Here is a 14411-nt window from a genome sequence, read left to right on the forward strand (position 1 = left end):
CTTTTCCTAAACATTTTGGAGGGTCATACAAAATGTATTGTTGGCGAAGGGACAGGGAGGGTCAAGTCTTTTTTGACGAAAGGTCCAAAAACTCCTCTGGTGGCCCCTTAAATAAATAACGAACAGTCCCTTATATTTAGAATACACAGAACATACAAATACAATTGAACAAGAATAAAAACCCTCTCCCACCCTCCGCGGTCTCGAGGAAAACAAAAACAAACAAACAAACAAAAACAGAAATAACACCTTGCCTAGTCACTCTCCTCTAATTCTTGTGATGCTGAGCTCATTATGACTGATACTTGTGCTGCTGCGTTTTTCCATAGGTCTATAGTCGATGATTTGGCTTTGTTAATCCTTGCCGTAGAGAGCTCAAGCATAACTACGTCTAGAAAATACGCCAACCACTGTTTTATACAAAGCGAGTGGGGGGTGGGGGGAAGGAGCCAGCGCTAAGCTATCATTTTCTTGGTTGCAGTTGAGCCAGCTAGCCAAACTTTCCTCTGTCTCCCAAGCAGGTGCAATTTAGAGTCGTCATTAAGTAACAAAACAATCGGGTCAGTAGGAAGTTGACATCCTATCACATCAGATATTATTGATGTTGTTTTATTCCAGAACTCATGCACCATATGCAGGAAAGTTCCAGTTTGTTCAGGTTGACAGAGCGTGCAATAGGGAGTGGGAATGACTTTAGAGATGTATCTCTTCTGAGGAGTCCAATATGTCCTATGACATATGTTGAAGTGGATCTGCTGGTGATTTGGGTTCTTGGAGCAATGGGAAATATCCCAAACTGTCTCCCAATTAATTGCATTACCCTCAGGGCTCAGCTCTCGCTCCCATTTCCTTGCTATTGGGAGTTCTCCTATAGATACTTGCAACAGTTTAGCATAGATCTTGGATGCTAATCCTCTAACAGGAAAATCCACAAACCATTTAATGACTGGGTGCACCTCAAGACTTTTTCTCCATGGTACTCATTTTAGGACTGATCTTAAGTGCAGATACAATAAGAAGGATGTCCTGGGGACCTAAAAACTAGCTCTTAGGTCTTCAAAACTCAACATACCTTTCTCATTGAATAACTGGTAACAGCATTTATACTGTAGTATAAATGCCTCTGTCACTCCACTGCTTACAAGCAAAGGGTTTGTCCTCCACCTGTTTAAAGTTAGTCAATGTGTTGGTGATAATAGGGCCATAGGCTAGCATACACTTTTTTGGACACACACCTGCAAAGGTAAGGTCTTGTAGTCTTAGACTTCCAGTGAGGTTTTGCTCTATTTCTCTCCATGGAACTGTAGATCCATCCACACTCTGATGGCCCGTAGCTGAAAGGCTCTGTAGTACACTTTAAGGTTGGGGAGGGCCAAGCCTCCTGTGTTTGAGGTATGTTGCAGGGTAGAGTATTTTAGCCTATATTGTATATTTATTCCAGTTAATTTTATAGCCAAGTTCGTTGAAAATCTTAAGAATTTTTGGAATAGAGTCCTCAAATTAAGCAATGTACAACAAAATATTGTCTGCAAATAATGATATTGAGCGGCTACTGGATTTAATCTGGATATTACAGATTTTATTTTGCCTTATGGCTTGGGCTAACGGTTCAAGAGAGATTGCAAATAGCATGGGGGATAGCGGTCATCCCTGTCGCGAGTCCGCTTAATGGGAAACGGCTGAGAGTGCAATCCATTGGTTAAGAGTATGGCCGTGGGATTCGCATATAAAGTACGCACCATGTCAATGAATTTGGCCCCCAAACCAAGCCTCTCCATTGCTTGCCACAAGTAGTTCCACTCTAGGTGATCGAAAACCTTTTCCACTGATACAACTGCTGCCGTTGTTGGAAGGTTTTTGGCTTCTTGAAATAGTCTACGTATATTGTCTGCAGCATGACACTTGGGTATAAAACCTGATTGGTCAGGGTGGACTAACTTCTCGATAAAGCGCTCTAAGCAGAGGACTTTGGAATAAAGCTTAATATCAGTCCCAATGAGGCTGATGGGCCTGTAATTTGAGCAATCCGTAGGATCTTCTTTGGCATAATGGAAATCAGCGTGGTGTTGGTTTGTTAAATGGCTGAAGTTAAAGCTTGTAAAATGGTAGGTCCTAATATGTCAAAATATTGTAGAAGAAGTTCTGGTGGAATTCCATCCAACCCTGGTGTTTTCCCTTTTTTAACTGTTTCTGGAGAAGGGAATTATTATTATTACCATCTCCTCGGAAAGTGGTTATCAGCGCATAGTGATCAGATAGAATTGCTGGTTCTATTGCTATCATGTGGAACATTGTCTTAAGCTCACTGGAGCACAACATATAATCAATGCAGGAGTGGGTGAGGTGGCGTGTGGAAAAGAAGGTGTAATCCTTGCTTGTAGGAATGTGCATCCTCCATATATCTGTAAAATGGTGGGATTCTACAACTGCTTTAAACATGTCTGATATGCGTTTTTGGGCTTTTGTGTGACTGACCCCTGATCTACCCTGATTTAAATCAAGTACTGCATTAATTTCTCCCCCTATGATTAGTGAATATTTATTGAGAGAGAGCAATTCATTGGTTAGGCGTGGGAAAAAACTTTCATCATATGTAGCCGCATATACATAGCATAAACCGAAACAAAGGTTATTTTCCTACTTCTTATCGTGGTACATATATAAGGTATCCTGCCTGATAAGTCTACTGCTTTTATCCACGGTGAGTGCACATTTCCGCGACAGCAACACAATGGAGCCCTTGGTTTTGGTGTCCCTTTAAAGCTTGGCTCCAAAAGTTACATACAGTATCCTTAGGATTTCCAGCCAGTATTTATCATGTATTTTCAGTCTGGTTAAGTGTCCCTTAAAGCTTAGCTAAGAAACTTACATAGCACATCTTCAGGATTCATCATGTTCCCTTTTTTTCAGCCCGATTAAGTGTCCTCAAAAGTATAGATTTCTTACAGTCTCCAGTCAAATTCAGTGGCCCAAATACCCTTAGTCCACAGGTGCTGAGTCCTTCAGTCACAGCTCTGGCATCGAACGCAAAGTCCCACCGTCACCCTCCAGTTTCTTGTGGCGCAGGGTGATCAGTGCATGTAGCGCGTCCTCCTCCTCTTCTAACTCCAGCCAGAAAATACCCGGCTCCGCAGCTGCAGCAAAGGCAAACTCTCTCCCTCCGTGGGTCGCTCCCAGGGCAGCGCGGCAGATGAACACGTCCGAGTTGCATTCAGCGTGCAGCTCGTGTTGTATCCCTTCAGGCATCCAAAGCCGCTGGATCGTAAATGTGACGCAGTCAGATTGGTCCGGTTCATATACCATGATTTCCTGCATCTCAGGTTCTGCCCCGATGAGTTGTTGCGAGGCATTCATTTCGGCCAGCACTCCCTTCACTGCGCTTTAGATCACTGATTTAAGCACACTTAGCTGCTTCTCAAGACCTGGTCGATTAATTCCTCCATATTAGAGAACGTGTTCACATCAGTTACTCCGTTAGCCACCACTCCATTAGTCACCGACATGCTAGCAAATTTCTCTGACCGCGTAGATAGTTTAGGCGACAACGAGACCTGCTTTTTCGTGCCTGCAGGCTTTTCACAGAGACACCGTGATAACAGACAAAACGATTTGGCGTCGAAGAAAAAGTAATAGACATGGTTATTTGGTGAAATACGGAGGTGAGTGCCGGAGCTCAGTCTCTTGCAACCATAGCGGGTGCTGGTCACGTGCTTCTCTCCATAAATCAACATTTTCGATGATTATTTATCTATTATTATTTATTTGGCCCACTACTGCAACAGCTACAGCCCATACAGTCTGTGGTGTGGTGAAGTCAAGCGTGGTGTATTTGACCGATTTGGCAGTTCAGTGTTCCAGGATGCTGCAATTCATGATGGGTATCGAATGAAGTAGGGAAAAAAGGTATCAAATAAAGTATTGGTATCAGTATCACTTTAAGGATAAATGATACCGGGCCCTAGTTTTCTTAGAGTCAAAGTTACTTCTCACCTCAAGTTTTCATGTTCACAAGCTTGTGCCCTCATAGACTTTTTCATCAAAACACCAGATTCAGGATTTCTAACACAGTTGCTAATCTTTTGTACTGACGATTCAAACAGGAGGGATTCAGTGCTTCAACTGTGAGTCACCTGTAATTGTCTAAGAAAAGCATGACTATTTACTTCCATAACTAAGTGTGCCCGAAATAGCTGCTCCCACTTGGCAACGGAAGGGTTTTTGAGACACTGTTAGACAATTCAACAACTGCTTCATCTGATGCACACTGAGGCCTGTAAGGTTTGGTTTAGCCACATGCTCCCACAATTTTGGCTCGAAAACCACAAGGGTAACACTTTACTTGACATAATCGTGACATGACACTGTCATGAACGTATCATAAACGTTATAAACAAGTCATAAATGTTTATGACTTCTGTCATTAAGTGACATTCGGTTTTTGTCATGACAAGTTGACATTGTTTGGGTTGTCTTGATTATGACAACTTGACATTAACCAGAATGACATTACCAGAGGATGTATTTGTCATGACAACTTGACATAATGTCATCCGGTTTAATGTCAAGTTGTCTTAATAAGAACACTCTAAAGAAATTTAATGTCAAGTTGTCATGACAAATACATCTTCTGGTAATGTCATCCTGGTTAATGTCAAGTTGTCATTACAAAGACATCCCAAACAAATTTAATGTCAGCTTGTCATGACCAAGACAACTTCTGTAAATGTCATTTTATTAATGTCAAGTTGTCATAATCAAGACAACCCAAACAATGTCAATTTGTCATGACAAAAACTGAATGACACTTAATGACGGAAGTCATAAACGTTGTTTATAACGTTTATGACACGTTCATGACAGTGTCATGTCATGATTATGTTGATACCTTCAAGTAAAGTGTTACCACCACAAGTCTTCTATATTATCCTCTTCTTCTGTCCCTCAAGCAGCAAACCCCACATTAAAGTCTCAGGCGCTAATTTCAATTCCTTTATTGTGTGTGATTGAAGAGTCATTGTTGCATCAATAACAATAAGACTTAAAGAGGTATATTTTGTTGAATGCATTTGTTTGATGTACATTTTCTACCTTACTCCAGCACCAAACAGTAAACAGACAAAGTCAGCAACTGGCTGGTAAAGAAAGTGGAATATCTAGAAGCTGCAGAGCAGTGGTGGAAGAAGTATTCAGATCCTTTACTTAAGTAAAAGTACTAATACCACACTGTAAAAAAATACTCTGTTACAAGTAAAAGTCCTGCATTAGAAATATTACTGAAGTAAAATAATTTAAGGATCATCAGGAAAGTACTAAAAGTAAAAGTACTCAATGCAGAAAAATCCTCACATTGTAGAAACTGGAAACGATCCAAATGTTCTGTCAATCAAAGTGTTTACTGGTCTAATCATTTCAGCTAGACTTGTAGGCCATTATATTGTTGGGGAGTTTAATTTTATAAAATAATTTAATTTGCCAGATATTTTTCTCAGGAGTGGTGGAGACCAACACAGAGTTATAAGTAGAGTGAATGTTGGACTTATATTCATCAGAAATACAACTCTACATGAATGCTAACAGCCTCACTACGCTTCTCCGATACTGCCTAAAATGCTGGTATCGGAAAGTACTGGAGTTTATGCACTGATCTGATACCACGTAATTAAGCTCTGAAAAAAGTCTATTTAAAGTAGTTTATTTATGTTCTTTTTTCGTTATGACTGACTGTCAAACTTGATAATGAAATAAAGTTGTAGCGCTCATTGTTTTTGTTTGTTCATGTTTCACGAAAGGTTTAACCTGAGCCAGGCCGAACAAAAATGATCTAAATCATATCACATCCATCCAGGGATAGTAGTTTATCAGATCAGTACTCGGTATCGGGCGATACGCAGGTTCAGGTATCAGAATCGCTATCAGGAAGCAAAAATATTTTTTGGACCATCTCCACTCTAAACTGGCTGCCTTTAAAATCCAATAGTTTTGAACTTTCTGTTGCTGTTTAAAGCACATTTTGGATTGGCTCATAGTGCTGAGCCTTAAAGCCCATATAATATGAGCCTGAGTGTATTCTAGGATCCTCAAAGGCCCTCCTGCCCCTCCGCAGACCTGGACCCCTTGACTTTGAAATGACATGCCTAAAGAAGTTATTTTAAATGTCCCTAAACCTTATCCCCTTTGTATCTTTCTCTAAATCCCATGTTTTAAACTTGTCTTTTTGTAATGTTGCATAGATTTATCTGGTTGCATTACCAGCTTATGTTCTTGCTGATGCTTTTACAGTTTGAACTGGTTTTATTTGGTTTTCCTCTTTTGTTTTGTTTTCTCTTCTTTATTTGGTGTCCTCTGAAGCACGTTGCTTTTAAAGTGCACTACATAAATTAAATTACTGACATAAAGTTGATATAAAGGTTACTGCAGTTGGACATTTCTTGTTTAATTTTTATACGAAATGTTTGACCAGAGGAATTGTGTTGGTTTCACTCAGCAGTGTGTAAAACCAGCAATAAAACTGCCCCATTTTTCCCTAAAGCGGTTGTACAGTACTTCAACATTATTATGTAACCCGGACCACAATCTTCCTAAACACTGTCCTAAACTTAACTGTTGTCGCCACAGGACAGTATCCTTTTGTTGGCCTAAGTTAACTGCAACGGCTGCTGAAACAACCATCATCTCACGGTGCCCTGTACCCGGCTCACAGTCACCTTTTCTCAGCTAAACATAACTGTAAAGACCGCTAAACTTGACTGTCATGTGACCGGACACCATGTGACCGCACGTCGCATAACCAGCCAGTCATGATTTTCATTAGCGGATGGAGTTTGTTCAGTTATCATCACATGGAATAAGGATGGAACTTTGGTTGTGGGAGTGGTTGTATATCGGGGATATCGTGATTTTTTTGTTACTTGTATCGTTGACGTGTCATCCATCATGACAAAAAAAACATGGGATGAGTTAGGATTTTAAGAACTTTTCCAACGTCCGTAATGAACTTTCATGCTCTTTATTTGAATCCTCATATTGTGCCGTCATCATGGTCTTGCAGGAGCAGAGCGGGTCATCTCTCTGAAGATGGAGATCCCGGGTTCCATGCCGCCGCTCATCCAGGAGATGCTGGAGAACTCAGAGGGCCAAGATGGCCAGAGCAGCAGCAGCAGCAGCAGCAGCACTAGCAGCAGCACTTCAGCGGAGGCGGGGGCCAGCCCCAGCAGTAAGGGAAGCCCCAACGAGGACGCCGCTGAGTCGCCAGAGTCGGACACCGAGGGGGCTACGGCCACACCGCCCAGCGACGAGCCCTAGGAGGCTCTCTCTGACATTCCTTTGCACAAAAAAGGAACAGCCAGGCAAGGTGCCGACCCTCTATAACCCCTCTATCGCCACTCCTTTGCTTGGTATTCCGTTATCTTTACATCCTCGTCCTATTTTTCTCCCCCATGTCCCCTAAAGTTTCCTTCCTTAAAAAGAAAACGTCAACACGGAGGCCTCAAAGGATCAGTGCTTTGTGTATAATTCTGAATTGAGCTCTTATTTGGCGTGGTGTCTCTGGGACAGGAAGACGTGGCCCTCGCAAGCCGCCAGAGATGATACTCCTCAGGTCTCCTGTGTAAATTCTTATCTGCATGACGGGAGTTGGATAAGTGGTTTTACTCTTCTTTCTCTCTCTCTTTCTCTGTCCTCATCTCTTCTCATTTCTCGTATTGTTGGCATACGTACATTGTACATACCATTGTATGGTTAGATCTCTGTTCCTATGATGAATTTTGTGGTGCTTTTTTCATTGTCTTAAATATTATCTTTGAGGCGATACATCAAGGTTTAAAGCGGGACTACTTGTAAGTCCTTCAAAATGTTATCTAGAATGTTATTGCATATAGACATTACGGAAGTCTAATATTTTATATTTGTTCCTATATTTAAAAACTTTTTTTTTTTGTCTTTTACAACACTTCTCGGTTCATGTCTCTACATGAATGAGTGTACATCCATGCCGCCAGAATGCAAAGCTTCTCTCCATATCAACAGCCGAATCTGTTCAACTGTTTCCTCAAAGGAGAGAAGCACAACAGCAGAAGCCTTTGATACACACTCATCAGATTGGCGTCGTCTGTTTAAGTCTCAGTCTCGACATGAATCACCGAGACCCGACGAACGAGATTAGATTTAGAATGAGCCGGTCTATGAAATCAACTCATCTGGTGGCTGTATCTCCTCAGTGAATCAGTTTACCTCACTGTCAAAACTAATTGGGAAAATTAGGTTGCTGATAGATGCCAGAGATTTCTCCACAGCAGGCTGTGATCACATAGGACTCTTTTTGTATTCATTTCCCTGTTATTAACTGGACCATGATTCAACTCAAACTGTGTCGCACTTTATTATTATCATCTGGTCAGTTAAGAGGTTTAACACGTTTAACACGCCAATGTTGTGCCAAAATTTGTTTCCCCTGAAAAATCTGTTTCCCTAGGGCATCACGCTTATTTTTATTTTGAAGTGTCCATTCTATGAGGAAGATGTCTGGCTGCACACATTAGTCTACTTGCTATTTCTCAATCTAATTTCCGCCAACAAGATTTTGTTGTTCAGTGGAAAACAAGTACAAAAAAGGTCTCATTGCCAGGGAAACTAATGTATTAGAGAATACATAGGAATACAAATGTTGGCACAGCAACATTAAATTGAGATGAAAATAAATCTTGAAACGGACGTCATGAAGCCACATTCTCTCTTTCCAGACTGGCACATTGCCCTCCTGTCTCAGCACTCATCTCCTCTTGCCTGGTGTGACGTGAGTCCATGGAACTTTTGCTGAACAGCAGCAGCACAGGAGGCAAGAAAGGGGATGCTGAAACATAGTGTACTGACTCAGTAATTTCAGTTACACACAACAATCTAACATCAGCTAGCATAAGCCGCCGGTCATAACAGAACTGTTATGCTGTAGCAGCAAAACCCAGGAGTGAACTGAACTTAACAAGGGTGTGTTTTAATGCTCATGAGTTCAGCCTCACTCCAATCCAGTTTTATTACAATTTTGGTCTTTTTTTGTTGTAGTTGTAGTTTTGGTCATTATTTTTATCAGTTATGCTAATATTGTTCGAACAGTGACTGCCGGGGGCCGGGTGTCTGACAGGTTGTAAAGAAGCTAGTCTCGAATTGTTGCTAATTGCACAGGAAAACTGTCTACATAACTAACTTACTAACTACAAATATAAATATAGTAGGTCAAAGTAAAACAAGACAGTTGATAGTGATGAATATTATACAGCCTATAACAGACAGTTTGATCATAATTTTACCATTGATCTTTGTTTTGTCTTACAAATAAGTTTGACTAACTTATTGAACCGTCTGACTTCTTTTTAGTGATGTTGCCATGTTCCTAGATCTCAGCAATTAAGTTGGTTAAGTTAATGACGGACATTATGGCCAAAACAGATCTAGTAAACCAAAATCATCCTCTAAATTTTGACTTTAAATAAAACTAGTTTATTTCGACTTGGATTTTATTTTCCTAACTTTGCTGAGTTCTCATGAAGCGTCATTGCTATAAAATTAGTCAAACAGGGCAACAAACACAAGCAAGGAGACAATCACTTTTAAACAAGCCCCAGGTTAGTTTAACTTTTTTTATAAGGTGAAATTATTATAGACCATGGACTTCATGGTTCAACTTGGACCTACCGTATTTAACATAGCTGGACTATTGGCCATATAAAGAGTGCACTGTAGGGCTTGGGATCGTTTAAAAAAATGACGATACAGTACCAATACCAGTACCCTTAAAGTAACAAGGGTGATACCAATAAAGTACTTCATTTGTTTTTTCTCACATTCAATACCCATTAGGCTATGTGAATGGAAGCATCCTAGCACGCTGAACAGCAACTCCGTCAAACACTGCGCTCGACTTCACCACACCACAGACTGTATGGGCCAGTCACACGTCGCATTAAATCCAAGAACAAGAAATGTGCTGATCCCGATCACAGTATCGGATGGGAGCTGATTTTTTAAACTGATCGAGGATCGGCATTCACCCTGTTTACCTTACTCCGATCATGTACATCAGCTAGTAGTGATGGCTGCCTTTAATCACACATGCCTTGCGCCACAAACGCACCGCTGCACTTTCAAACCAACACAGTGCGGCCACTCACCAGGGTCTGTTCAGAGATGTCTCGAAGCTTGCCAGCCCTTGGCAACAAGTAAAAAAGTCCATCTTTCTTAGTCACTTGGTCCGTATTTTTTTTTTTTACAGAAGCAGATTACTCTAATTCTCCACACTTCTTCCTTGATTCCACCAGGAAACTACGCTTTCAGGCCGTTATTGCCTGGAGCTGACATCGGTAAACACTAGAAGAAAATCAAAGATTGACTATTAAGCGCAAGTTTAAGGTTTAAGTTTAGTTTTCGTTGTCCAGTGGGGAACTTGAGACTGTTTATTCTTTCGTTGGGGGTTTGCTGGGATCCTAAAGAGAACTGTTTTGGTGTTGAGAGAAAAGACTCATTTGCTGCACTAAGTTAAATGTATTAAGCTTAAGACATATTTTAATTACTTTGTTTACTTAGTTACTTTTGTAAGCAAAAAACGGTGTGCAGATTTATTATCTGAGCAAATAAGAATCAGATTTATTTTTTTTTGATCTGGGAACAAAAAGGATTGAATGCAGGTATCGTTTGGCTGGAGAAGGTTTTTATATGACTTGGTACGGGGTTATTTATTTCAGCAAATACCTTAAAGGTATTGAGCATCACTCAGTCAGTGCCCTGACTTTTTACTTTCACATAAAGTGGTAGTTAATCTGGCTAAACTGTTGGCCTTTTTACAACCGGTCTAATCATCTGACCAATTAGGTTTCTTGCATTTTTTGTTTCTCGTATTTGTACTGATGTCCCCAGGTTCCGAGCTCTCAGCAATTACTTTGGTGAGTACAATCATTACCAATAGAAAATCATGGCCAAAACTACAAAAATAAAGACCCAAATTTTAATAAGCTGTAGTTTTTCTGAACCCACGTCGCTTTAGGTCACATGTAACACTCCTTGCACCCTTTAACTTCTTGCTTTCTATGTGAACTAGCACAGGTTGTATTTAAGCTTTGAATCTGATCACAGATGGCAGCTTTGACCTTTTTTGAAAGTTTGCCAAAATGTCAACCTAATGAGTGTGTATCTACCGCTAACAGCATGTACTACCGACCGGGCTCTACAAACGCACATGGGCTCTGTTAATGGCCTTATGAGCAGAGCTCCTCAACTCGCTTTTCTTTCCCTTTTCAAGTGTCTTGTTAGAACCGGTGAAACACGGGGGCAATGCAATCCTTAAAACACACTGATGACCGGACCATGTGGGTCGGGACGATTGTACACTATTGTAGAAAGCACACAATGGGGTGGGATCCACCAACCCTCTCCTAACGTTCACATTGCTCTTCAGACTTGACTGTGTAAGCTACATTCAATGATGCAAAAGGAGTGCATTATGTAATAAAACATCAAAATGTAACACATTTTAATTTCATTATGTAATAAAACGGCGGTTCTTCGCATTCACAGGCACCATGTTGCATTTAAGTTAGGATACGACGAGCAATTAAAACATTTTATGGTGAAATGGGCTATATTTAATACCTTTTGATTTTTCTTCGAATGCCTTTCAAAGCCAGTAGAGAAAAATACATCAATTTTGGTTGGTTATTATATAATGTGCCATATTAGTACATATTCATTGAAAAAAAAAAAGTGCTGCCGCATTATGTAATAATTTATTACAAAATGAGACATTTTTTACATATTGCGTTCAGGATTTTTATTACAAAATGCGGATATTATTGCATAATGAAGCGAACATTTATTACATTTTGACATTTTATTACATAATGCATTGCTACAAGGAGATTCCTGATGACCTCTCAACCCCCCTGAGAAGTGCAGTGGAGTAAAGCTTCTCTTTGGACAGTAGATCCAACTGAGCTCTTCATCTAATGGAAGTAGGCGGCGTACCTTGCATTGGATGAGGTGGTCCAGCTGAAATTAGGAGAAAGCTGCTTTTCTCTTACACAGGTCACACATGATAGCCTACTGAACAATTAGAAATAAACTCCATTATATCCTCTTATTAGACCCAGATCCCTCACTACCCTGTTGTCCCCGCTGGCTGAACCATGTCTCCAATCACTCTGATTAGGGCTGGGTATTGTTAAAAAAATGTCGATACCAGTGCCAATACCGATACCGTGACCAACATTGATAGATCTTGGTAGAAGCACGCTGCATGCTTATTGGCTCACTGACGCTGATGAGATTTACTCCTTAGGTATTGAAATTTGGTATTGAATGATTTTGCGACACTCGATACTAAGGAGGCATTTCGGTCGGTGCCTAAAAAGTATTGAATTCGGAACCCAGCCCTAACTCTGATAGCAAGTGGTTGTTCACTTACAGCACAGGGGACACACTAACTTTAGCACTTAAACATGCTGAACCATTGAAATGTAGCTGTAGTACTGGAACGGAACAATATGAAGGCTAACAGCAGACCCTCCACAACCAAAGGAGGCCAAAGTTCAGCTCTAAATAAATTAAGCACAAAATCCACCACAGAGAATACTAAACATCTTTGGGAATGCTTTCACACTGCTTACGTTTTATTTTAGAAATGAAACAGGAAGTACTTTAGGTCTTGAGCACTACAGATGACTCAATCTTAGTTAAATACAAAATTAGAAGTTTTTAACACTGGTGAAGGTTTATAAGCAGATATTTGTGCCAGCAGGTTTTGAATTTGGTTTATCTGAATTTGAAAATTAAGTTTTGTCATTTCAAGGTGTATATCAAGTTTTGAATTTGATTAAAAATGAATTTGGTTGGACTTCTGTATATACAGGTATTAAACCAAATTGATTAAAATCCAAGTTCAAATCATGATGCTACAGTGCAAACAAGCTTGGAGCAACCCCATGGATTAAATAGATTACATGACATGAGGGTTATAGGACATGTCGTGAATTTGTATGCGCTGTTTGCATTTGAAATTTAATTTTACAAATCTGGATTATTGAAAATGTTATTGAATTTAAAATGATTGAAGTCCAGTTTAATTAATTTAATTTAATTTTGCTCATATTTTTCAAAATTCAGAGCAAATGTAGGACTTCTCACATTGTTTAAAAATTTTAGCATAAAAACTGGAGTGAGCTAACTGTTCCCCATATCCAAAGTTAAAAAAATGTCTAGTTCAAGAATGTGTTCATGACTTGGCCTTGGAAACAGTAGTTAAAAAGAACTGAAGGTCAACTAACTTGCTTGTTCGGGTGCTTTTGGGCTGCCCAAAATCACTCCTTATTGCACAACATTTGTATTTGAGTATCCGAATTCTGAGTGTGTAATCTATGTTCTGTATAGTTCCCTTAAAAGTGTATGGTTGCGATGGCGCTGGCTAAGCTAAATGCTAAAGAGGGAAACTTGCAGATTTTCAACCCTTTTGAAAGTTGAGTTGAGTCATCCAGTGGAGATTTACTGGCAGGTACTGGTGCCATTCATCTACAGCAGTACACAGAAAATCTGCAAACTTTCCCTTAAGTTACCAGCTAACGCTAGCGGTAGCTAGCTAGCTTATTTGGTAGAACACTGAATAAGACATATTTAGGTGAACAAAATGTTCCAATTAACTTTGATGAAGTGAAAACAGTGGGAGGGTCTTAAGAAGTTTGAGACAAAAACAAATTCACGGCTAGAGCCATGGTTAGCATTGCTTGTTATATGTTTAAACTTCAGATCATTGTGAGTACTTTTAGGACTTCTCGTCCATGTTGGCTTAAAGCGTAATTCTCGCCAAAATGCAACCTAGGGTCGTTTTGTGAATGTACCCAAGTCAAACTTTTGTTTAAAAGCATAATTAGGATGGAAGCGCCACTTTTAAGATTGAAAGTATTTTCGTTTTCGGTCAAATGGCCTTTTGAATGGGAGTGCTAGGGGCACTACTATGATCGCATCAAAAATGCTATTTTAAAACACTAAGAAGGCTCGACACAACATGAAACTTTGCTCGAAGTATCACCAATGTAGGGCTGAAACGATTCCTCGAATAACTCGAATAATTCGATTACAAAAATTCCTCCAAGCAAAATTCTTTGCCTCGAAGCTTCGTTAAATCAATGTAATTAAGGTTGTACGGCTCACTGTGTTTCCGCACGGAGGATTATTACTAGCGCACAAGAGGTTTGCGCCTCTGCGGACACAACACAAGCACAGACAGTATATAAACACAAGACTGACGGTCCAGATTACAAATGAAGGAAGACGAAAATAGCGAGGGTCTAAGAGAAGAGACAGGCGAGAGAAAACAACAGAAGTTTGGGATCATTTTAAGCTGCAAACATGCTGCTACACCATCTCTGTAGAAA

At 40.1% G+C, this 14411-nt stretch overlaps 1 protein-coding gene across 2 annotated transcripts in view; it reads left to right on the forward strand.

The window, feature by feature from the left end:
* LOC120571299 (retinoic acid receptor beta-like) overlaps positions 1-13858 on the forward strand; it is a 232602-nt gene extending 218744 nt beyond the window's left edge. For both annotated transcript variants that reach the window (XM_039820181.1, XM_039820182.1), the window contains exon 8: positions 7049-13858. In XM_039820181.1, coding sequence (XP_039676115.1) covers positions 7049-7302 — 254 coding nt within the window. In that variant the 3' untranslated portion in view covers positions 7303-13858. The remainder of the gene's footprint in view (positions 1-7048) is intronic.
* Positions 13859-14411: the final 553 nt, after the last annotated feature.

This window comes from Perca fluviatilis, chromosome 13, assembly GCF_010015445.1.
Source record: "Perca fluviatilis chromosome 13, GENO_Pfluv_1.0, whole genome shotgun sequence".
NCBI classification, from domain to species: Eukaryota; Metazoa; Chordata; class Actinopteri; order Perciformes; family Percidae; genus Perca; species Perca fluviatilis.